The 23,877-nt window shown below is 42.6% G+C and overlaps 1 protein-coding gene and 1 pseudogene across 4 annotated transcripts in view; one reads left to right on the top strand and one right to left on the bottom strand.

Moving 5' to 3' along the window:
- Positions 1-17,710, bottom strand: part of CWC25 (CWC25 spliceosome associated protein homolog) — a 33,166-nt gene extending 15,456 nt beyond the window's left edge. For 2 of the 3 annotated variants that reach the window (XM_082679869.1, XM_082679870.1), the window contains exons 1-8: positions 17,564-17,710; positions 15,136-15,308; positions 7,401-7,637; positions 4,332-4,401; positions 3,507-3,634; positions 2,785-2,848; positions 1,951-2,162; positions 1,477-1,575 (exon numbers count right to left, since the gene is read on the bottom strand). In XM_082679869.1, coding sequence (XP_082535995.1) covers positions 1,477-1,575; positions 1,951-2,162; positions 2,785-2,848; positions 3,507-3,634; positions 4,332-4,401; positions 7,401-7,637; positions 15,136-15,308; positions 17,564-17,581 — 1,001 coding nt within the window. In that variant the 5' untranslated portion in view covers positions 17,582-17,710. The remainder of the gene's footprint in view (positions 1-1,476; positions 1,576-1,950; positions 2,163-2,784; positions 2,849-3,506; positions 3,635-4,331; positions 4,402-7,400; positions 7,638-15,135; positions 15,309-17,563) is intronic. The other variant, XM_082679871.1, reaches the window with a different exon arrangement.
- On the top strand, positions 9,180-9,866 carry LOC309838172 (mitochondrial import inner membrane translocase subunit Tim17-A-like; annotated as a pseudogene). The gene is made up of 2 exons: positions 9,180-9,286; positions 9,529-9,866. The product of its transcript is annotated as a mitochondrial import inner membrane translocase subunit Tim17-A-like (transcript).
- Positions 17,711-23,877: the final 6,167 nt, after the last annotated feature.

Below are 23,877 nucleotides of genomic sequence, written 5' to 3'. Positions count from 1 at the left end.
CCGTGCTCCGCAACAAGAGAAGTCACCGCAATGAGAAGTCCGCACACCGTAATGAAGAGTAGCCCCTACTAGCTGCAACTAGAGAAAGCCCGCACACAGCATCGAAGACTCAACGTAGCCAAAAATAATAAATAGATTTATTTAAAAAAAAAACTTTATTGAAGTATTGGTCTATTGGTCCTATACAGTAGGACCTTGTTGTTTATTCTAACTCATTTTAAACCACAAAATTCAACAAAGATTCTAAGGGCGATAAGAAAGGCTGACAAAGTGAGACAAATTTAAGTGATGGCAGATGGCAAAAGAGACAGAAAAACAAAGCGGGATCTGAAAAAGCAGACCTTGCGCTGACCAAGAGCCTTAAAATACATCAAAAAAAAAAAAACACTCATGAGCATCCATCCCTAAGAACAGCATGAATTACAGCAGAAGAACTGACCCAGTGTCACCAATAAAAGATTAAATTATGCATAATATACCCTCCCTCTCTGGGAAGGCAGGGAAATAGGTACATGGGTATTTTGGAAAGTTGCCAGTGAAAATGAAACCTTAAACTTAGGGAACCAGGCAATTAAAAGTTAAAAGGGACTTTAGGGTTTGCCTCTCTTCTAACAGCATACTGAATAAAAGAGGTTGTTAGGAACTCTCAGTGGTTCTCAGTGCTGGTTGTGCACTGGAACTACTGGGATGCTTTAAAAATACTGATGTCTGGGCCCATCCCCAGAGATTGTGATGTAATAGGGCTGGGGTGCAACAAGGGATTGATTAGGATTTTGGTTTTTCTTTAAGCTTTCCAGGTGATTCTAATGTGCAGCCAACTGGGGGAGGCAGTTAAAGGAAATACACAAAAGTTGCCCAAGTCAACTAAACTTTTTTTTTTTTATGAGATCTTCGTTCCTTGACCAGGGATTGAACTGGAGCCCACGGCAGTGAAAGCGCCGAGTCGTAACCACTGGACTGCGAGGGAATTCCCTCATCTAAACTTCTAAGAGCAATCGAGACCCCTAGGGACAGCCTTTCATGGGCACAGCCAACTCCCCTCAGGTCCCATGACTGCACACCCATGTTCTGTCTGACCCAAACCACACCCAACTCAAACACAGAGTTTATCTTAGGGTGTCTGCCCTCAAGGAGACCACCTTCCTGCTTCCCTTTCAGCTGATGCCTCAAGAAAGGAGCACACTCTTAAGAAAAGCTTCCTGTAGAAATCTCTGTGAGAATAACATGTTTACAGGTGTTGAGAGACAATCACTTAGTGAATTGGTCATTAGTTCAATAGTTCAAAACTATTTACTTTGTCCTTTCAATGTGACTCGCATGGGGTTGGGGGCAGGGCAGATGGTTAAAAGTTGACCAAGATGAATAAAAGAGGGGTGGGCAAAAAAGGTGATATAGATTATCCACTTGCCCTGGTCTGAGCCATTCCAAGACTCAGGCCTGAAAGTCTGAAGTTAACCTACTGGGCTCTTGACTCACCTGGTGTACCCATGACCATGCCGCCTTTGGTAGATGTCTTTTTTAGGTGATAGGCTCTTACTTCGGCCTCTGTCTCTCCTATTTACCTTAGAGTTGTGCCTGTAACAGACACAGAGGGCAGAGAGGAGAAGAGCTTTTTCAATACAGTGGCTTGTATCATGTCCCTCAAATGATGGAAGAAAAGCTAACAGTTTTAGAACTATAATCCAAATTGAAGAAAATAGAGGGAAGAAGTGGAAGAAAAACAAAGGCATAAGGATACATAAGATTTGATATTAATCTCACTCTAGAGATTCCACATATATAAATATGTAGTTCTAGGGGTCTGAGCTTTACATTAAAAAAAAAAGTAAAGATAATAACAAAGCAAAGACATTTGGAAGAGCTGATGAACAGACATCGCTAAAAGCAAATACCAGCTGTAACCAGGCCCCCACATACACAGGTTATTTCCCGCTGAATTCCCATACTCACGGTTTGCTTGGCCTTGGGGACCGTGACCTTCTGCCCGGGGATCGAGACCTCCTGTCCCGAGACCCTGCTTCTCTGGTGCTCTTCTTGTTGCCATGTCTGGGAGGTGAGGGAGAGGAGCTTCTGGACCTGGAGTAATTCTTCGACCCACGCACTCGCTTTTGCTCAGCTGTCAGAGGACCCTGCAGTCCCTGGCTATGGTCAGAGTTCCTGACCTATATCATCAAGGAAAGGAAGAAAAGTTATTCATAGGAAAATCTAGCAGCTCAGGAGAAGATGCAGTGAAACAAGAAAATGAGTAAGCACTGAGGTTCTGTAAGGAGCCAACTGGGTATACCGATCCCATCACACAGTTATCACTGAGAGCTGTATAAACTTAGGAAAGTTATCCTCAGAACGCCCTAAAAGGATGTATCACCCAACCACCTAAATTGGCTTGGCTCTTTGCTACAGCCGAAGGAGGAGCAGGAGGCAGAATACGGAGGACAGGACCTCAGGTTAAACATACTCAGGGGAAAAAAGGAATCCAGAGGGATGTACATTAATCAAAAAGTCATCAACCCTTAACATGTACGCATTTCATGTAAATTATATGCAGAGGGATGTACGGAATGCCTAAATGCCCACTGGTAGTTTAGCCTCTCTGCTCAGAGGGCCCTCAGCCATAGTCAGAGGCTCAGGGATAAGGAATGGGCCTGTTCTCCAGTCTGTGCTGCCCAAACTCCCTTCTTTCCGCACGTCTGATTGGCTGCTAAATATGCTCTGTGTCCAAAAAGGTACCCAGGTTGGCACGTTCCAGTCCCACAGTCACTCCCTTTGAGAAGCCCATATCCTTACCTGTAAGCCATATCCAGGGACTTTGGACAAAACAGGGGAAGAATTTGCCATCTTCTTTTGAGATCTAAGAGATTAAAACACATATTCATTGAAAAAGAAAATGCCTAAAGGTCCAGTTTACAGCTCTTGTGCTGAGACGTGCTTCCTGTTTCAAACGTGACCTCTCCCACCTCCCGGCTCTCACATGGGAGTGTGTTTCTCTATCTTTGCGGGAAGATGTATCAGCACAGTCATGTTTTTACTGAGAAAAACCGTGGGCCTTGCTTTTCAGCCCCAGCGCCCGAGCACATTCTCCTCTCACCTCGTGCTGCTATTCTAGGGACTACGAGTGAGTCAGCAGAGACAGCGCTGGCGGCTCCCGCAAAGGAGACACACAGAACAGGTCCAGATGGGCCCATTAATGCATTTGGGAAAAAAAAAAAAAAGCCTCCATAAAACCCACGTAAGTCTTGCAGGAATCAAGAGCTGAGATGAAAGTCATATCCAGGACGTCTGACCTAAGACTGACACAGCTACAGCCAGCTCCCCTGGGGGTTTCGCCAACTCCTCCAGGAACTCAAGTGCTAGCTGGCCAGCTCTGGGGGCAGAGGGCCGGTGTGCAAGTGTTCTCCACTGAACCCCCAGAACCTGGTGGCTCCTGGCCCGGAGCAGGTATTCAGTTCGTATCTGTGGAATGAATGAGTGAGTGAATCAAGGTGCAGGACGCCGTTCCACACACTCACCTCTCCCGGCCGTGCTCATCCTCGCTGCTGCAACGATCGCTGCCTGAGCTTCTGTGCTTATGTTTCTTGTGCTTCTTTTTCTTCTCCTTCTTTTTCTTCTTCTCCTTTTTTTCCAGACTCATTTGCAACTAGAAAATGTCCAGAACATAACCGCGCAAGATTACTGGGACCCCTGTTAGTCCCTCTGAGGGGACAGGGTCATGGTAAACTACCTGCCTCCAGGCCTCAGGGTCTACAGGGGTCCAGGACATGATCAGACGTCCCCTGTCGACAAGAGTGGAGGGTCTGGACCCTGGTTGTGCACAAACACCCCTAGACTACTGAACAGACTCTCTGGTGGGTGGGGCTGGGAATCTGTGTTTTGAAACAGTCCCCAGAACCACTGCTTAGGAATTCCCATTTGTCAAAAGACTGCAACTCTGCTGACAGTAATCAGGGACCACAAGATCAATCTTTAAATTTCCCTTACCAACTAATCCAAGGAACAATCACATAATATGTCACATGAGTGATGAATGGGCCTAAAGGCTTGATACCACCTGATCTCCTGAACACACTGCATGATCATGCTTTCCACAGGCATAACCCAATACCCCTCTTTTTCTGGAAGAATGATATAACATGCTGTTTTTCCAACCAAAAGACATAAAAGAGAAAAATCAAGCATAATTAAGCTTTATATGTTAAGATTGCACAAAATCACCAGGAGAAGGTCTCTAAAAGACAAAAATGTTTAAAGCCATGCTGCTTTCCCTCTCGTAAGAGTAAATGGAGAGGAGTTTTCATGTTAAGTAGCTCTTGATGCTTATTTGATGTACTACTTACCAATTCTTTGATTTTCTTCATTTTCACAGGATTATTCAATACCTCTCTTTTTTTCTCTTCTTCTTTCTTCCTAAAGAGAAGTTATAAAAATCATGATTCTTTCTTTCAGAAAAGGGGATTAAACCATTCATTCTACTCTCCATAATTCTATACAGCAATCTTTTTTCTCAGTGCAGGCAGACAGGCCCCATGGTGCAATCTGCATGATTCTGTGGAAGCCAGAAATCTTTCCCAAATCTGCATAAGGGATTGACTATTGTGGGGAAAGTTCACACTGGTTCCCTGTTGTGCAAGAAAGTGAGTTTGGTCTGTTGCTTATTAAGCTTCATGCTCAGGGCTTCCCAGCTGGTCAAGTAAATGTATGTCATCTTGTGTATCAAACGTATGCAACATTTCAATACTACCTCCACTGTTTAGCATGATAACCCCTGGGAAATAAACAGAATGGATACCTCTTTCAAGAAGTCTTACTCTCACATAGGGTTCATAGGAGGGTAAACTGGTCAACCTTCCCGGAGGACAATTCGGCAACATTTATCACAGCCTGTACATACTCACAAACTCTTTAGTCTTACAAATGCTTCCTCAAGAATTTGTTACTGAAAGGATATAATCAAGGAAGGTCACTAAAAAGGTGTTCATGTTATAACAATGAAAACTTGGAAACAAGTTAGGGATCCAACAGGAGAATATTAATAAATTATGGTAGAGACTTCCCTGGTGGGCCAGTGGTTAAGAATCCGCCTTCCAATGCAGGGGATGCAGGTTCAATCACTGGTCAGGGAACTAAGATCCCACATGCTGGGGCAACTAAGCCCACACACCACAGCTAGAGAGCCCACGCACCACAATGAAAGATCCTGCGTGTCGCAACTAAGACCTGATGCAACCAAAAATAAATAAATAAAAAATTTAAAAAACAAAACAAAAAAAAAGAAAGGGAAGGTGTCAAAAAAAATGTTTTAAAATAAATAAATAAATTATGGTATATCCATACAATATAGATACTAAAAATGATGTGACAGAAGTATAGTCAGCAACACAGAAAAATGTCCCATATATATGACTAGGTGATAAAAAGGAGTTTATAAAATAATATGCACAATATTTGTACACCAATGTTCATAGTAGCATTATTCACAATAACCAAAAGGTGGAAATAACCCAAATGTGCACGACAGATGAATGGATTAAAAAATGTGGTATACACATGCAACGGAATATTATTCAGCCTTAAAAAGGAAGGAAATTTTGATACATGCTACAACATGCATGAACCTTGAGGGCATTATGCTAAGTAAAATAAGCCAGTCACAAAAAAACAAATATTGAAAGATTTCAACTTTTATGAGGTTCAGAATAGTCCGACTCATAGAAATGTAAAGTACAATAGTTGTTCCCAGGGGCTGGGGGGAAAAGGAAATGAAGAGTTGTTGCTTAATGGATACAGATTTTCAGTTATGCAAGATGAAAAACTTCTGGAGACTGGTTGCACAACAATTTGGATACCCTTACTACTGAACTATATATATACTTAAAATGGTTAAAATGGTAAATTTTATGTCATGTGTATTTTACCACAGTTTTTAAAAAGAAGGAAATTCTGACACATGCTGTAACACAAATGAACCTTGATGACATTATGCTGAGTGAAATAGGTCAGTCACAAAAGGACAAATACCATATGATTCCACTTATATGGGTAACTACAGTAGTTACATTCATAGGGACAGAAAGTAGAAGTGGCTGCCAGGAGCTGGAGAGAATGGGGACTTACTGTTTAATGAGTATAAGGTTTCAGTTGTGAAGATGAAAAAGTTCTGGAGAAGGATAGGTAGTGGTGATGGTTGCACAATGCTGTGAATATACTTACTGCCACTGAAATGTACACTTAAAAATAGTTAAAATGGGACTTCCGTGGCGGCGCAGTGGTTAAGAATCTGCCTGCCAATGCAGGTGACATGGGTTCGAGCCCTGGTCCAGGAAGATGCCACATGCCACGGAGCAACTAAGCCTGTGCACCACAACTACTGAGCCTGTGCTCTAGACCCCACGAGCCACAACTACTGAGCCCACGCGGCACAACTACTGAAACCCATGCGCTCTAGGGCCTGTGCTTCGAAACAAAAGAAGCCACCGCAATGAAAAGCACGCACACCGCAATGAAGAGTAGCCCCCGCTCGCCACAACTAGAGAAAGCCCATGTGCAGCAGTGAAGACCCAATGCAGCCAAAAATAAATAAATTTATTAAAAAAAACCCAAACGTGTACTCATGATACAATGTGAGTGTGGGAAGAGTGCCTGCTCACATTTGTACGCTGGTGAGTTTAAGGAACTTGAAAAAAAAAGAAAAAAAAAGTTAAGTTGGTAAATTTTATGTTATGTATATTTTACTACAATTAATTAATTAAGACGCTAACAAAATGGGAGAAAATATTTACATATAAATATATATCTGTAATATATAGATAACTTTAAAAGAATTTTCAAAAGAAATGTAAATAAGAAATAAACATTTTTTAATGTTCAACCTTACACACTTGAAATAAAATAATGAAAATTAAAAACAAAAACAAAAAAAACGCACCACATGATTTCATTTAACACCCAAAATGCAACTCTACTTGATCTGTTACATATTAGGGTTAAATAAAATTCTAAAGTTTCTTTTCAAAGGGTTCTGCTGCAAAAAACAAACAAAAGGGAGGGGTAGAGGGGAGGGGAAAAGGCCTATTCAACCCCCCAGCCAACTCTACACATATCCCCCAATTTCTAAGAAGCTGCCAGTCTTTCTCACCTTGCTTCTACCTCTTATTTTTGTTTAAGCGCCAAAGGTAAATGAATAAATTTGGTCTGGCCTGGTACATTTACCAATCTCTTCCCAAACAGCCTAGTTCAGGCACCCTTAATAGAGCCTCCTTTTCAACATCAGAAGCCCAAATGGAGACAAATCCTTTTACATGGCAGACAAAAGCCAACAGGAAACCAACTGCAAAGCGAGAGGTGAGATAACATCTCTGCTAAGCATCTCTGTAATAAAAACCCCCTTCTCAGCCGCTCATCAGTACCTGATGATGAAGAGCGGATCCTCCCGGATTTTGCTGGCCATGTCAAGAAGGGAATTGGCACCTGATGGGGCAAAGATAGAGCCTGGGAGGAGTCCTGTCTCAGAAGAACAGCCTGCCTCCTTCTCCTCCATCTTCTCAAAAACGTATTTGTCAATGGGACGCCCCAGCAAGTACTCATCACGGTTCACCATCCCACCAGGACCCTGGTACATCCAGTCCAATTTTTCTTCCTTTTTCCTAGTTGAAGGAAAAAAAAAAATACAGTCAAAGAAAATGTAGACTTCTCAAACCTACACACAAAACCTGAACATGAGGGATAGATAAGCACAGCTGGGGGAATCCCCTGGCGGCCCAGTGGTTAGGACTCCATGCTCTCACTGCCAAGGGTGCAGGTTTGATCACTGCTGGTCAGGGAACAAGGATCCTGCAGGCCTCAAGGCGTGGCCAAACTTTAAAAAAAAAAAAAGGCACAGCTGGTCAGAACTGGACTCATTCTACAGGCCCCTTAGCAAGGGCTAAACACCACACTCCATGGGGCACTTGGGAAGAAACGGTAATTGCTGTCATGGAGTTTACATTTTAGGAGAGAGATCATTTCCACACACCTAAAGCAATTTCTGAGGAAAAAAAAGTTCCTCAGCCTGCGGCATGGATCTTCTGCTCAGGGTTTCTCAAGTCTCCTTTACAAAGTCTTTATGTTGTGCTTTCATTTCGAGGATAATCTGAAAGAGCTAACATGCATGTTCTGGATCAGCTCATCACCAAAACGATTTCAGTGACCACATATGCAGTTGTGTTTACTGTGTGTTTTGGTGCTTATTGTCACCTTGGCACCAGTGGTAATATACTACATTCGAGGGGATAATGAGAAAAGACCAGCAATAACAAGTTATGCTTTCAAGCCAAAAGAGGGAAGCCAAATTATGTCACAGTATCATGCCAAATATTTTCCTGTGGTTCTAAGAGAAAAAAAGTGGTGAGAAAATTGAGCCTTCACACAACAGACAGTAAAGGTGTGCTGAATTCATTCATAAGAGCATGTGTTGGAGCAGCCAATATCACATTCACACTACAAGTAGCAAAGTAGGTTCATCGAAACAATATTATCTATAACATTAGGTGCAATGGTTTTTGACTATGACTTTTAAATTTTGTATATTTATTTTTGTTTAAGATTATATAACAACTATGAGCATAAATAATACCTTCCTAGTTATATCTTTGCATATATTTTTAATAAAAATAATTTAAACCAATAATAGAGGGTCTAACCCTTCAGATTTCTTTTCCTACTATAAGGATTGGCTTGAGAAACACTATAGTCTATGATTAAGAATTGATTGTGGGGCTTCCCTGGTGGTGCAGTGGTTAAGAATCTGCCTGCCAATGCAGGGGACACGGGTTTGAGCCCTGGTCCAGGAAGATCCCACATGCTGCGGAGCAACTGAGCCCGTGTGCCACAACTGCTGAAGCCCGCGTGGCTGGAGCCTGTGCTTCCCAACGGGAGAAGCCTCCACAATGAGAGGCCCATGCACCACAACGAAGAGTAACCCCTGCTCAACGCAACTGGAGAAAGCCTGAGTGCAGCAACAAAGACTCAGTGCAGCTATAAATAAATAAATTTATTAAAAAAAAAAGAAGAATTGATTGTGGGCCACAGGGGTCAGGCTCCACCCAGCTTACCCAACCTCACTCACACCACTGGGGTCAAGATGGAGGAGCAAGAGTGAGAGCCGTGCCCCGGAGAACTATGTGGAAGACTGTGGTGGGGCCTTTATGATGGGTACCACAGGTAGTAGTGTCTTTTATGCAATTAAAGGTTTTCACCATTCTCCAGTGGGAGTAAACCAGAGACTACGTGGGAGTTTGACAGCTATTAAAACCAGGCCTCCGGGCTTCTCTAGTGGCGCAGTGGTTGAGAGTACGCCTGCCGATGCAGGGGACACGGGTTCGTGCCCCAGTCCGGGAAGATCCCACATGCCGCGGAGCGGCTAGGCCCGTGAGCCATGGCCACTGAGCTTGCACGTCTGGAGCCTGTGCTCCGCAACGGGAGAGGCCGCAACGGGAGAGGCCACATCAGTGAGAGGTCTGCATACCGCCAAAAAAAAAAAAAAAAAAAAAAAAGCAGGCCTCCACAGTTGGGAGGTGGCTTTGCAGTTTGGGGAGGTCTGTTTTCCATGATTCTCTGCTGGATGGTGCATGTTAGAAAGACCTCTGGAATTCTGTCACAAGTGCAGCCTTCACAGGAGTCACACTGGCAGCCAAAAGGGACCAGTGGCCACAGTTGTTGGGTCAGCTGTGACTGGTGGCATTCTCCTAGGGTTAATTGGAGGAGCTGGTATCTTACTGACAAGATCTGCCTCTGTGTAGTTTCCCAATGGTCCTCGGTTTGCTGAAGATCCCTCCCAGGTGCCTTCAACTCAGTTACCACCCTCACCTTTTGGAGACTATCAACAATATCAATGACTTCTTTCCCAGAATTTCTTTAACAGAATAAGCTGTAATTCAAGAAGGATTTTGGAAAATCAAGATACAATGTATTTTTAAATCACAGGTGGGACAACCATGGCCAAATAGGCTATTAAGAGATATTGAGCACTTTTTTCTATTTAAAGGAACATGGGGGATGGGTGTAAAAAGACAATACAGTTATTTATTCACAGTTGGACTGTATTTATAATCAAAATACATGTCTAACAGCCTTAAAAGAAACTGTAATAAGTGCTTAGAAGATGAAGAACCAAGGGACAAATAACAGTGAAACACAACCATCATTTCCTTGGAGACTTCTCTGCCTGGTTTTGTGTGTTCTGTTATTCAAACAATAAAAAACTCCTGGGGGTTGGAGGGAACTGACTGTGAAAGGCAGACTACATAAGAGCTTAAAGAGGTCTAAGCAAGAAGATCAGTGGTGACTAGAATATTCTGGCAAGCTCATTTTCCTGAAAGGCAGTATAACATAATGGTTAAGAGCACAAGCTCTGGAGTCAGGCAACATGGATTTGAATCCCGGCTCTAAAGCCAAGCAACTCATCTGAGCACTGGTGTCCTCACCTGTAAAATGGGGATAAAAGAGTACCTGCCTCATACGGTTGTTGGGGATTAAATAAGTCAATGAATTTTTAAGGTGTTCAGAAGAGTGCATGCCACAAAGTAAGTACTAAATAAACACTAGCTAGTCTGTTTTGTTTTGTCTTTGTTTTACTTCAAGGGCAACTCATCAACTGGCAGAAGAAACATAAATGTATTGAGATAAAATATGTACTTCATAATTTCTTTGCCCCTCCTATCCCATAACCTACCCTGTAGTTCTGTCATGTCTTCTTACCCTGGGGATAATCACTGATGTTCCCACTAGCTAGTCTTTTTATTCTCTATGTATGTGTTTTGTATCTCCCACCAGGTTTTTTTAAACTCCTAGATGGCTGGAATGAATCCCAGACAGTTGCCTAATATGTTCAGTGTTTGACAATTCATGGGCAATGGGTCTGGAACTGGCAGTACTTTTTGAATGAAAAGCAGGTCTCAGTGATCGAGTAGGGGGGGATCCTAAAAGGACTTGTCAAAGATGGCTCAAGGGATCATGTCTATGCATGCCTGACACGAATGCAGATGGGGAAACTGGAAATAAATATTTGTTTATTCATTTGTAAACATCGACTCGGCACATTTCCTATGTGCCAGGCAGAGCAAGAAGGTCAGAAAGATGACAAAGATTCAGGCAGCTGAGTTGCTCACAGGCTACCAGATGAGGCACAGAGGTCAACTAATTACTGAACAGTGCTGCTGAGAGCTAAGTATGTGATGGGTAACTGTGGGACACTTGAAGCAGAACTGCCTGAATTAAAAAAAAAAAAAAAGAACTGCCTGAATATACAGAGGTACAAGAGTTTGTGTGGGATAAACGTGGGAGTCGTCAGCATGCAGCAGACACTGGTACCACAGGAGTGAAGGGAGAAGAACAGTGAGCCTTGGGAAGCAGGAGCAGTTACTGGATGAGGGAAAAGAAGCTAAGCAAGTGAATAAAAAAGAAGAGACAGTATGAAGAGGTAGGAGGGCCAGGAATATGCAGGCAAAGGAGCAAGACGTATCCAGAAGAAAGGATAGATAAAATGAAGACAGATACTTCTATAAAGCAGTATTTTCAGGGCTACAGCTACTCTTAAAAGGACTCAACTAATATCAGTCCTGCTCAGGCCCTCCAGTAAGAGAACATGTATCGCTGAGATCCAGGGCCACTGGACTTGACCTGGTTCCGCCACTACCCAGGTGGGTAAACATGCAAGTTACTTCTGTGCACTTCCATATCCTCACGTCTAAAATGGAGCTAGTAACTGCCATTTCTCAACATTTTTAAAGTGAGACCCTCTCTCTGAGTTTTTAAATGAGAGAACATTTGGGGTAAAAGTCATATAAAAACGAAATGGTGTATAGATTTTTGCTGTTGCTATCACTAAGGATATAGAACAGGTTCTCAATTGAGGCTGCCCATGAGGATCACCCGGGGAGCTCTTAAAGTATCCAGATGCCCTCGCCCCAGACCCCCGCTGCTAATCTTAGAGAGTCTGCTTGGGTGGGAATCACTCCCATCTTCATTTATCTAATCTTCCAAGGACACCCTAAAGTGCAAGCGTTGAAAAATGCTGGTAAAGAAAACACAATTTTCTAATATTATCAGTAAATACTTAAACAACATTCTACTGCAAAGAGGGATTTGGATGGAGATCAAGGATAACATGCATATTGAGGTTTCTTCTTTGTTCTAAGAGAGCTGTATAATAAACACAGAAAAGATTATCTGAACCATACAAGTGAATTGTTAAATAGCAAAGGGTTGTATTGGATAAATGAAAAGCACGACACTATGCAAAGAACTACACAAATCAGTCAGCTGGACAAGCAGATCGTCTAAATACATCTGCAAGTAAAGACCAAAAAAAGGGACCTACGTGCTAACCTTTGAGTTTCATAACATTGGAGAATATGTGAGGGGGCAAAAAAATCAAAAGAATATAAAATCACCTTCCTCCCATTCCCAACAGACAAGAGAGCATGAGGGTCAGCAACAGGATATACACTGACTCCCGGCTCTGAAGCTGCTCATCTATACTCTGACCTCATTAATTAGACTCTGCAAAGCCCGAATTTCTGACGTATCAGGCACAGAATATGTAATGCTTGGCTGAATAAAAATTTCAAAATAATTTTTTACTTATGGTTAGTGGGAAAGTAAACTCTTATAACTAATGGCTATTCCGTCTAAAATTGATATTTGTTTTAAAATCAAGCGTTCAAAAAATCTCAAAACTCACATATAAAAATGTCATATAAGCTGCCCAGGAATTAATTCAAATGTGTGAAATTTATTCAGTTTAAATTATAAAGAATATAATTTATACAAAGTATATAAAGTAAAATAATTTAATGTGTATCTATGGTTAAAAAAAACTTATAAAATTTCATTTTACCTCATTTTATATATTAATGCCCTAAATATATTGTGCTGTACTTTAAAAACTCCAAGACTCCATTTATTTTAAAACATTTCAAATTTTATACTTAAGTCAGAATGGCCTTCTGCCAATCCTGAAAGAATGTATACATATATACAATGGAATATTACTCAGCCATAAAAAGGAACGAAAATGGGTCATTTGTAGAGATGTGGATGGATCTAGAGACTGTCCTACAGAGTGAAGTAAAAGTAAATCAGAAAGAGAAAAACAAATATCGTATATTAACACATATATATGGAATCTAGAAACATGGTACAGTTGAACCGGTTTGCAAGGCAGAAATAGACACACAGATTTAGAAAACAAATGTATGGACACCAAGCGGGGGAAATGGCGGGGGGGGTGAACTGGGAGATCAGGATTGACATGTATACACTAATATGTATAAAATAGGTAACTAATAAGAACATGCTATATAAAAAATAAATAAAATAAACAAACAAACAAAAAGAAAGAATGTAATTGTTATCCTGCCTAAATTCCATAATGCCATTTCCACGAACTGAAACTAAGTCTCTCTCTCTCTCACACACACACATGCCTCTGAATGTCACAAATCCTCCTGTCATGAAATTACTAAGGAAAAGCCCTGTATATCCAACAGGGGAAGTATGTCACATGTCACCCTGGAGACTTGCCCACTAGGATATGAACAAGGGATAGTACAGATAAGTCAATTTTAGTCTATCTGGAGTTTTTATTCAATTCTGATTTAGGAATGCACTGCATATTTTTTTTAAATTAAAAAATACCGATTTATTGGTGATCGTTGCAGTGAAGACGTGGGTTTTCTCGGATTTGTTTTTTTCATACAGAATACAGTTTGTTGTTATTATATGCAGATTTTACTGAAACTTAATCAGGAAGTCAAACAAGAAAGCAATAGCTCTTACCAGAAACAAAATTTCAGGTATATTAAAATAAGTCAGAGATTATAAATAGCTTTAGTATATTCACTACTCATTGCTTTTCACTGTTTTAAAAAAACAATTCCCAAAGAATAATTTTACATTTGATTTTAAAGCAGGTGATTTTTAACTATATTTTCTTACATTTAAGATTTACAAAAAATATGTATGTACAGATTGTTTTATGTTCTTGGGATAAAAAAAAACATATTGACGACTCCCAATTTCCACTGAATACTACCTGTACTCTCAAACATGACATTTGAAGACCTTCACTTTTCATTAGCTGCAGAAAAAGTACATTGAACATTTAGAAACAAGAAAGAGTAAAGAAAATAGAGATGGAAATTTGGATCGGCTTTAAAAAAAAAAAATTGGGGCGCTCTCACAACACCTAGCTTCTATCCAGTGCTAACTCCATTAGCGCCACCATAGACCACCTCCCTGGCTCAAGAAACCTCCCTCTGAGAACAAGTTAGACTTTGCTTTTGCCCTCCCTGGGCCGTGGAACCTCCGCTTGAGAGCACCCTCCCCACTGCGCGGCCACTTCCCGGTCAAGAGCCCCGGCTGGACCCGGAGCTGATCTCGCCTTATTAAATTACAGAAATCAGTAAAGAAGAACATTCCCACTGTCTATCCTCACACCCCAGATTAGAATCCCAGGTTCCGGGAAACCTGCACTGCATATTTTATGCTTTTAATTTTTCTCAGAACACATTTATTCCCATCCCCTCTTATGAGATGGGTAGAGTAATTATTGTCTGTTACTCCTATCCTATATTATACAAGAGGAAACTGAAGTCAGGGAATATCGAATGAGACTGTCCACATTCACACAGCTTTTACTGACAGACACACCATCTACCTCCTTCCACGGGACCTCTCTGCCTCCCTAAAATGAGCCTGCAATCCATAAATAAACAAAAGCAGGACTGAGGCCTCAACACGTACTGAGAAGCAGGGTATAGGCAATCATCCTCAGCCACAGGTGTTTGGCAATCATCTACCACGAACTTGGTCTACACTAAGCCCTTTACATGTCATCTCATTTGATCCTCAACAAACCTTAGGAGTTGGGTACTCTCATTCCCCCGGTTCTACCAAGGTAACCAAGGCTCCCAAACTTGCTCCCAGTTACACAGCTAGGCTAGTCCATGCCATGCCAGCCTCAGAACCCAGGCCAGTCTGATTCCAAACTCACGCTCTTAACCAGCTATTATGCAACAACTGGACGATGCACCTGCAGGCAGTTCTGCAATTCCCCACACACCAAGACACCCCCAGGCCAAATCGCTCCAGCTCCTCACGTACTTGACAGCTCCAACGTCCTCCGCGTAGCGCTGCATCTCCTCCCGGGCCCTCTCCTCCCGCAGCTCGCGCTGAAGCTCCTCAATCTTTTTCCGCTCAGCCTCATGCTTCTGCTCAGCTTTCCACACTTTCTCCACATTGCGGAGGGTCTGCGGGTGCCAGCTCTTCTTCAGATTCTGAGGTAAATGAAAGGAGGGAGAAAACAATGCGGGCAGTGGGTGGGTGGTGAGTATAACTGGCCCTCCCTTTCCCACCCCTATATTCATGCCAAGGCAGGCATGTAAGGGCAAGACGTCTTTAACAATGGCAAGGTTGGCACCCAAAAATCTCACACATGGTGGGGTGGGAGAGAGGTTGTTCAAGTACATAAAGCTTCAGGATAAAACAGGCCCCTCCGAGATTCCCTTCAAATACTTCTATCCTTAAATGTGTGAGTCTGACTTCTACTGGCCATGCCTGAAGTGAGGGTTGGTGATGACAATACAGGAGGAATGGGGTAGAGAAGCAGGAAAGTATAGACTCTGAAAGGCAAAAGAATTCAAGTGCCTTTGGCACTGGACGTTCATTCTTATGAACACAGCCTTCTTTTCCTTGAGTCCACTTAACGTGCCTTAAACTTGCATGGTTTACAACCCCACCTAGTACCTCTTTCAACCTTCCTTCCCAAGAATCTCCCCCTGGTTCTGATCTTCCTCCTCACCCTCAAGGAATGCTTCTCCTCTCCCTCCTCCCCATGAGCCACTGCTTTGGTTCAGCTTCCCAACCAGGAAAGGTTTCCTGGAGGAAGTGACATCCAAGGATAATTATAAATTAGCCCAGTGATGCAGGAAGCGGGAAGGAGTGGGGTAGCTTTCCACACAGAGGTAACAGCACACACAACTGCCGGCCCAGTGGTGAGAAAGAACAAATAATTCAGCATGGCTGGAGATAGGAGAGCAAGCTGATGGGAAGGGGCTCAAGATGAAGCCAACTAAGAAAGCAACAGATTAAGGGCCTTATAAGCCATGTTAAGGGATTGGATTTTATCCTGTTGACAGCAGAAAACACTAAACATTCATATGCAGGTGGGACGCATGACCAGCCTAGCATGTAAAGAATGGATTGGAGAGGATCAGGATTGAAAACCAGGAGACCAGTTAAGAAACCTAAATGAGGGAACTGCCTGGTGGTCCAGTGGTTAGGACTCCGTGCTCCCACTGTAGGGAGCAGGGTTCAATGCCTGGTCAGGGAACTAAGATCCTACATGCTGCTCAGTGTGGCCAAAATAATTTTTTTTTTTTTTAATGAGGGCTTCCTTTTCTCTCTCTCTTCTTGTACTCCCTTTCCCCTCATCAGGTTGTTCAGTCCTTCCTCCCTTCCTCCCCAACCCTCCACCTTGTCCTAATGGTCCTCGTCTCTCGCCTTCAATATGGGTGATTTTGCCTCCCAGGGAACATTTGGCAATGTCTGTAGACAGTTTTGGTTGTCACAACTGAAGGAGAAAGGTGCTACTGGCTAGAGGCCAGGGATGCTGCTACATGCACAGGACCACACACACAACAAAGAATTATCTCCAGCCCAAAATGTCAATAGCACTGAGGTTGAGAAACTCTGGATTAGAGCTTTCCTATCCCTAAATGCAGCTACTTGAAGACAGTAAGTCAGAAGAACCTTGATGGTATCTTGGAACTCATTCTAACTGATAACACCTGACAAACTCTAATATAGCTACTGGACAGGTGGCTAAACGAATCTATTTGCTGATTCAATTAGCTACACTTTCAGGAGATTAGCATTTTTCTGATCTTGCACCATGCTCTTATGGGTACATTTGCCCAATTCGGAGGCTTAGCCCCCTACAAATGAACTATACAGTTTAAGAGAAATAGCCACATAACTTATATTAAGTGCTATGAATTCAGAAGAAAGCTCTGCCACTACAGATCAGAATGCAGCACTGAAGAAGGAGTGGAAGTCAGAAAAGTGAACATGAGGAAGATCTTCCGTGACCCCAGGACATGGCTCAGGGACGAGGAGAACGGGGGCACAAATCACCCCTACTACAGCCCAGGACATGACTGAACTCCTAGCTGAGGAAAGGAGATGTATCCCAAGACAAGATATACAAAACAAAGTGACACGTCCTCCATACCTGCCTCCTTTCCTAGCCATGGTTCCAACCGCCCCCGAGTCTTCCCAGAATTTCCAGCCAGAAGAGCTCCCTGTCAACAAACACCATCTCCCCTCCTTGGCGACCCACCTCACATATCTTCCCAAGTCTCCGCCCGGTCCCTCATGGCCTTAGTTATCCGTCCCCTGTCCAGTGCTACAGCTCCCTGTCCCCAACGGCTGCGTTGCAAGAATACCCACTGCCACCCCCACCAATTTCCGTCCCCAGCCTCAGTCGGTCTCCGGCCTCAGTCTTGCCCCAGCCCTGGGCTCCCTCACTTACCAGGTCTCCGCCCCCCATGATGGTGGAGAGCCTGGAAGACTCAGGAAGGATCGAGGCGAAACGCAGAGAAAGAGTTCAGCTACGACCTCCGGAGATCTGATCCCGGGGACGACTGGCTACCACTTTCACTGCCCGATCCAGAGACCACTTCCGGGAGAGCGTTGTATTAGAGCGACTGCGTCGCGGTACCATGACGTTTAATACTCGCTGTCGCGCTGCGTGGCGGTGGCGTCACGTGCAGCTTCGCAGGTTGCGGCCGTGATATCGCGGGATCTGTGGTTTCACTTTGGTCGCCTCGGGTTGGCTCCTCCCCTGATTTCTGGAGTAGTGAGTTAAAACGCTGCGGCTATTTCGAGTTACAATTGGTCCTGGGCCTAGCCCGGCGGTTCGGTTGCCATGGCGACGCACCGCGGCGTCCCCCTCGGAGCTCCACTCGGGGCCTCCCTAGCGAAGCCCCAGCGTGGATCAGCCTGGGCCTCCCGGAATTTCTAAACGGCCTTTCAAATCCGCAGTCTCCTCAAACCTCGACTCACAGCCAACCCCCTTACTCCAGGCGTATTTTACGGAGTTAAATAGAAACCATCGAACCGAAATTCCATCAGCTTCCCTGCACCAAACCTTTAGAATCTGCCAGCTTTCCCCTTTCCTTCCCCTTCGTTTACGATGCAAGAAGCATCCCTCCTAATCTAAGGCACGGCGGTTCATCTGCTCGGATCCCACCCCTCGCATCTGGTATTACTCAATTCTTCCCTCTCTCCTCTATCTCCCTAAGTATTGGTTCTTTGTCATCATCATTTTAGATACGCTCAGTTGATCCTTAAAAAAGAAAAAAGCTCATGTCTTTCCCCCAGCTGCTGCACTCTCCTCTCCGTCTTTAGCGAACTTGAAACAAGTTGTCTCCACTTCGGAGACAAGATGCTTGCACTTCGGAGACAAGATGTTTCCGCTTCATCTTCTGCTTAACCTAAACCCTCCGCTCAACTATTCTTCCCGTGATCTTCAGTAATACCCCTGTATTTAAATCAAAAAACACATTTCATCCTCATCTGGACTACCCCTAGCCTTTGGTATTGAGGAGCACTCTCTCCTTATCGAAACACTTTTCACTTGACTTCTTCCCATCACTCTCCAAATTTTCCTTCTCTAGATCCTTCTCAGGGAACATTTTCTTTTTTTCTTCCTCATCCGTTCTGTCTTAGGTCCTTTCACAGTAGGTGCTCTCCTTGGGTGATCTCATCTACTCACAGGGTTTCAGTTACCACCTATATGCTAATGAATCCCAAATTCATTATCTCCACTCATAGCCCTCTTTCAAGCTCCAGGGTTTTAAGCCTGGCTATTAGTCATTTCCAACTGGACATCTGGAAGTCACTTAAACTAAATGTGTTATCTCACCTATACTTACTCCCCCAATCCCCTACTACCACCACTTCTCCATCCAGACGTCATTCTTAGATCTCTCCCTCATCTCCAACATCCAATCAACAAGATTCTAACTGCTCAACATCTCTCAAATCTGTCCACCTCACCATGACATTCACCACCTGCCTGGTTCAGGCCATCATCATCCCTCACCCGGTAGAAGTCCACTTCCCCGTTTTCAGTTTTATCCCTTATAGATCTATGCACTCTTTTTATAGCTAAGAGTGATCTCTCTAAAATGCAGATATGATTGTATCAACCCACCGCTTTAAAACGTTTCATAGCTCCCCATTATTCATACTATAGAGCCCGCGTTTAAAAAATGTGAAGTCCTGGGAATTCCCTGGCGGTCCAGTGGTTAGGACTCTGCACTTTCACTGCTGAGGGCTCGGGTTCAATCCCTGGTTGGGGAACTAATATCCCATAAGCCGGGCTGTGCGGCCATGTCGAGTTCTTTCATGATCGGACTCTTCTTACCTCTCCAGCTTCATTAAGACTCCCTACCTCTCACTCACTATGCTAGAGCTAAACTTTTATTTCCCTAGCCAAACACTCTTAACAACAACAAAAAAACATTTTTTAGTGGGTAATACATTGTAAATATGTTTTAAAAGATACAAAAGTCAACACAGTAGGGAGTTCCCTGGCAGTCCAGTGGTTAAGAATCCACGCTTCCACTGCAGGGGTCCTTGGTTTGATACCCAATCAGGAAACTAAGATCCTGCTGCTGTGTGGTGAGGCCAAAAAAAAGTCAATGCAGTAGAAGCCTCCCATCATCCTTATACCCTCCTCAATCAGCGTTCATTTATCCCATGTTTCCTTTATAATTTTATATTACATATTTAAGTCTTTGATCCATTTGGAATTTTTTTTTTTTTGGGTCTTTCTAGTTGATTCACCTCAACACCTCTACAGAATAATCTTATATTTTCCCTACTGGTGTGAAATACATACATATATACATATACTATATTCCCATTTGTATCTGAGTCTGTTTCTGGATTCTCTATTCCATTCCATTAATCCATCTATTCATGTGGTCTTATCAAACTGCCCTAATAGCTTTATTTTAATGACGTAGGCCTACTTCTCCCTCACTACTCTTCTTTTTCTGGAGTTTCCTGGTTCTGTTTACAATTTTATTTTTCCAAATGAACTTTCAGGTCAGCTTGTCCAGTTCCAGAGACAGTGTTTTTTATGTAATTATTGAGAGATATATTAAATTTGTAGATTAATTAGGCGAATTATATTATAGCACTTACTCTGTATTATAATTGCCTATGTAAGTTCCATAATGCTAGAGACCTCCACCTTTGTGTCCCTTGTGCTTGGCACAGTTTCTGGCACATAGTAGTTGCTTAATTATTGTTAAGTGAATACATGAATGGATGGATGAGCCTTAAAGGCCCTGTGTTTTGAAGTCACCATTGACCAAAGTGTTTTGCTTAGGGCATGACTTCATAGAAATAATAATAACCATTAATATTAATAATTTCATACAATAATAATGGGGGTTATATGTTTGAAAAAGCAATGGCTTTGACTTGCATTTGAATCACAAGTCTGTCAGCTATGTTACGTGACCTTGGACAAGTTACATAACCTCTCTGAGAGTTTTTCCTCATCCTTAAAATAAGAGCAATACCACCTACCCTGCAAAGTTGTAAGAATTAGGTGCAATTACATTTGTAAAGCATTTCACATAGTCTCTGGTAGATAGTAGATGCTCAATAAATGATAACAATTCTATCCACAAAGTTACCAATATCCATAGTAACTTCTCTTCTAGGGCTGATTGACACTAAAGGTTAGGAGGAAGGAGATGGTTCTAAAAGTCAGTGGTGCCATAGTTTTGTGGTGGAAAGTACTTGAAAACAAGACAAGGCTATTTTTGAGGCAGAGATAACTGAAATTGCAGAAACTACATGAGCCAATTTCTTTTCACTAATGTTTCTCAAAGTGTGGCCTGGGGACTACCTATAATAGAATGTCTTGAAGGTCTTCTTAAACACGACATGTTCCTGGACCCTACCCTTGAACCACTGAATAGACTTTCCAGGGGTGAGATTCTCAGATTCTAGAAAGTTCTTCATGTGATTCATGTGCACACTAGAGTTTGAAAACTACTGCTTTAGAATAAAGTTAGTTTTCAAAGATAAATAAATAAATGAAATAGTCTCGTCTTAAGCCAGGAAACCTAAAGGTTATTTACAAACACTGTAATACAGAGCTGTTTTCCCAATGAGGAGAGAGGCGTTATGAGAGGCAAATCAAGGAATTAATTGCCATGACTGATCTGTGTTGCCTTTCATCATCATTTATTCATTCATTTGTCCATTCAGTGGATGTCAGGCTCTGGACAAATTGTGCTATAGCCATAGTCTGTAAACTGATAAATGCTCTTCCCAAGGTAGAGTCAGGTCTTTGCTACTCCTCAGCTACTCCAGAGATGGTTTTCCCAAATTCTGCTGCTTTGGAGCTTGTACAAGCCAGCCCTACAGTCAAGTAACCATAAATAGCCCCACAGCTGTTAAGTCAGGTTAACAACTATAGGCCCTGATCAAACGGTCTGGTTAGGCACGAATCCTGCAGAAAGTGGTGGAAGAGTACGCTGTTGAGATAGGTTAAACCAGAAAGCATCATCCAAGTTAGAGAGCATTCCTTTCTTCCTTCCTGCATCCATTCAGCAACCTAAGGGAAAGATTATTATGTGCTAGTTAGCACTATACTAAGAACAATGCTAAGTATGGAGGCTACAAAGATGGAAACTTTCCCCTGGCCTTTATACCCCTTTATGGTATAAAAGAGGAGGCGGATGCCTAAATACCTGACATCACTATAGTGTAGCAAAGGCCATAATTGAGAAACATACAAAGTAATATATTAACCCGGGGAAATAAAGATTTTTTGCACAAACAGTGAAGCATAGTGTGTGCTGGAGTCCAAACATACCTGGGTTAATATCCTGGCATGCCACATTGCAGGTCAGTTAACCTTTCTGTGCCTTAGTTCCCCCATTACTAAAACAATGATTTTATTAGTACCTAACCGACCTCATAAAGTTGCTGTGCAGATTCAATGAAGTAATGTTCTACTTCTCCACTTCAGTCATTCAAGTACTGCTCTCAAAATTTTTGTCACATTCATAAAACAATGATATTTAATACTTTTACTTGCATTGATTCACCTTTTTTAAAAAGTCCCCAACATTTTATTACAAAAATTTTTCATTCAACACAGGTGAAAGAATTTTACATGACACACCCATATAACTACCAGCTAGATTCTAGAGCTAACATTTTCTTCTACTTGCTTTATTACATTTCTATACATATATCTATCCTTCTCTCCATCCAGTAAGTCCTCCTATTTTTAGTACTTTTTTTTTTTTTTTTTTTTTTAGCGGTTCGCGGGCCTCTCACTGTTGTGGCCTCTCCCGTTGTGGAGCACAGCTACGGACGCGCAGGCTCAGCGGCCATGGCTCACGGGCCCAGCCGCCCCGCGGCATGTGGGATCTTCCCGGACCGGGGCACGAACCCGTGTGCCCTGCATCGGCAGGCGGGCTCTCAACCACTGCGCCACCAGGGAAGCCCAAGTACATTTTTTAAAAAAATTATTTATTTTATTTATTTATATTTGGCTGCGTTGGGTCTTCGTTGCTGCGCGTGGGCTTTCTCTAGTTGCGGCAAGCGGGAGCTACTCTTCTTTGCCGTGCACGGGCTTCTCGTTGCAGTGGCTTCTCTTGTTGCGGAGCACGGGCTCTAGGCGGGCGGGCTTCAGTAGTTGTGGCTCGTGGGCTTTAGAGTGCAGGCCTAGTAGTTGTGGCACACGGGCTTAGTTGTTCCGCGGCATGTGGGATCTTCCCGGACCAGGGCTCGAACCCATGTTCCCTGCATTGGCAGGCGGATTCTTAACCACTACGCCACCAGGGAAGTCCCTTTAAGTACATTTTGAAGTAAGTTGCAGACAAACAGTACACTTCCTCCTAAATACTTCAGCATGCATATCATTAACTATAATTAGATATTCAGTTTCTACAGTGTTTATGTTAAAGTTACATTAAATGAAATGCATAAATCTTAGGTGTATGTTCACTAACTCTGTGTAACCCAAACTTCCAGCAAGAAATGGAACATTGACATCATCCCTCATTCCCCTTCCCAGTTAATCTTTGTCCCTCCCCCCAACAGGCAACCACTTTTTTAAAAAAAATATTTATTTATTTATTTTGGCTGTGCCGGGTCTTAGTTGTGGCATGCGGGATCTTTAGTTGCAGCATGTGGACTCCTTAGTTGTGTCATTCATGAGGGATCTAGTTCCCCGACCAGGGATCAAACCGAGGCCCTTGGCAGTGAGAGTGCAGAGTCCTAACCACTGGACAACCAGAGAATTCCTGCTATGAATGTTTCTGTATAGGTCTTTTGTGAGCATATGTTTTCATTTATCTTGAGTAAAATCCTAAGAATGGGATTGCTGAGAGGTAGGTCAATATATTTTATTTTATATGAACTGCCAGACCTTTTCCCCGAATGGTATATACCATTTTACATTCCCACCAATTTGCTTGAGAGTTGGTATCTGATATTGTCAGTCTTTTTAATTTTAGACATTCTGATACATGTGGAGTGTCACAATGTGATTTTAATTTGCATTTTTCTGGTAACTAATGATATTAAATATTTTTTCGTGGGTTTATTGGCCATTTATTTGTATCTCCTCCTTTGTGAAATGTCTCTTCAAATCTTTTCTCTATTTCTTAATTGGATTGCTTACAATCTTTTTACTTTCAGGTAGTAAGAGTTCTTTACACATGCTGGATGCTAGTTCTTTGTCAGATATATATTTTGCACATAATTTCTCCTAGTCTAGACTTGCCCATTCATTTTCTTTTG

The sequence above is a fragment of the Grampus griseus genome, assembly GCF_964374135.1.
Source record: "Grampus griseus genome assembly, chromosome: 20".
NCBI lineage: Eukaryota > Metazoa > Chordata > Mammalia > Artiodactyla > Delphinidae > Grampus > Grampus griseus.
Note: the sequence above shows the minus strand (reverse complement) of the source record. Positions and strands in the feature narration are given on the sequence as shown.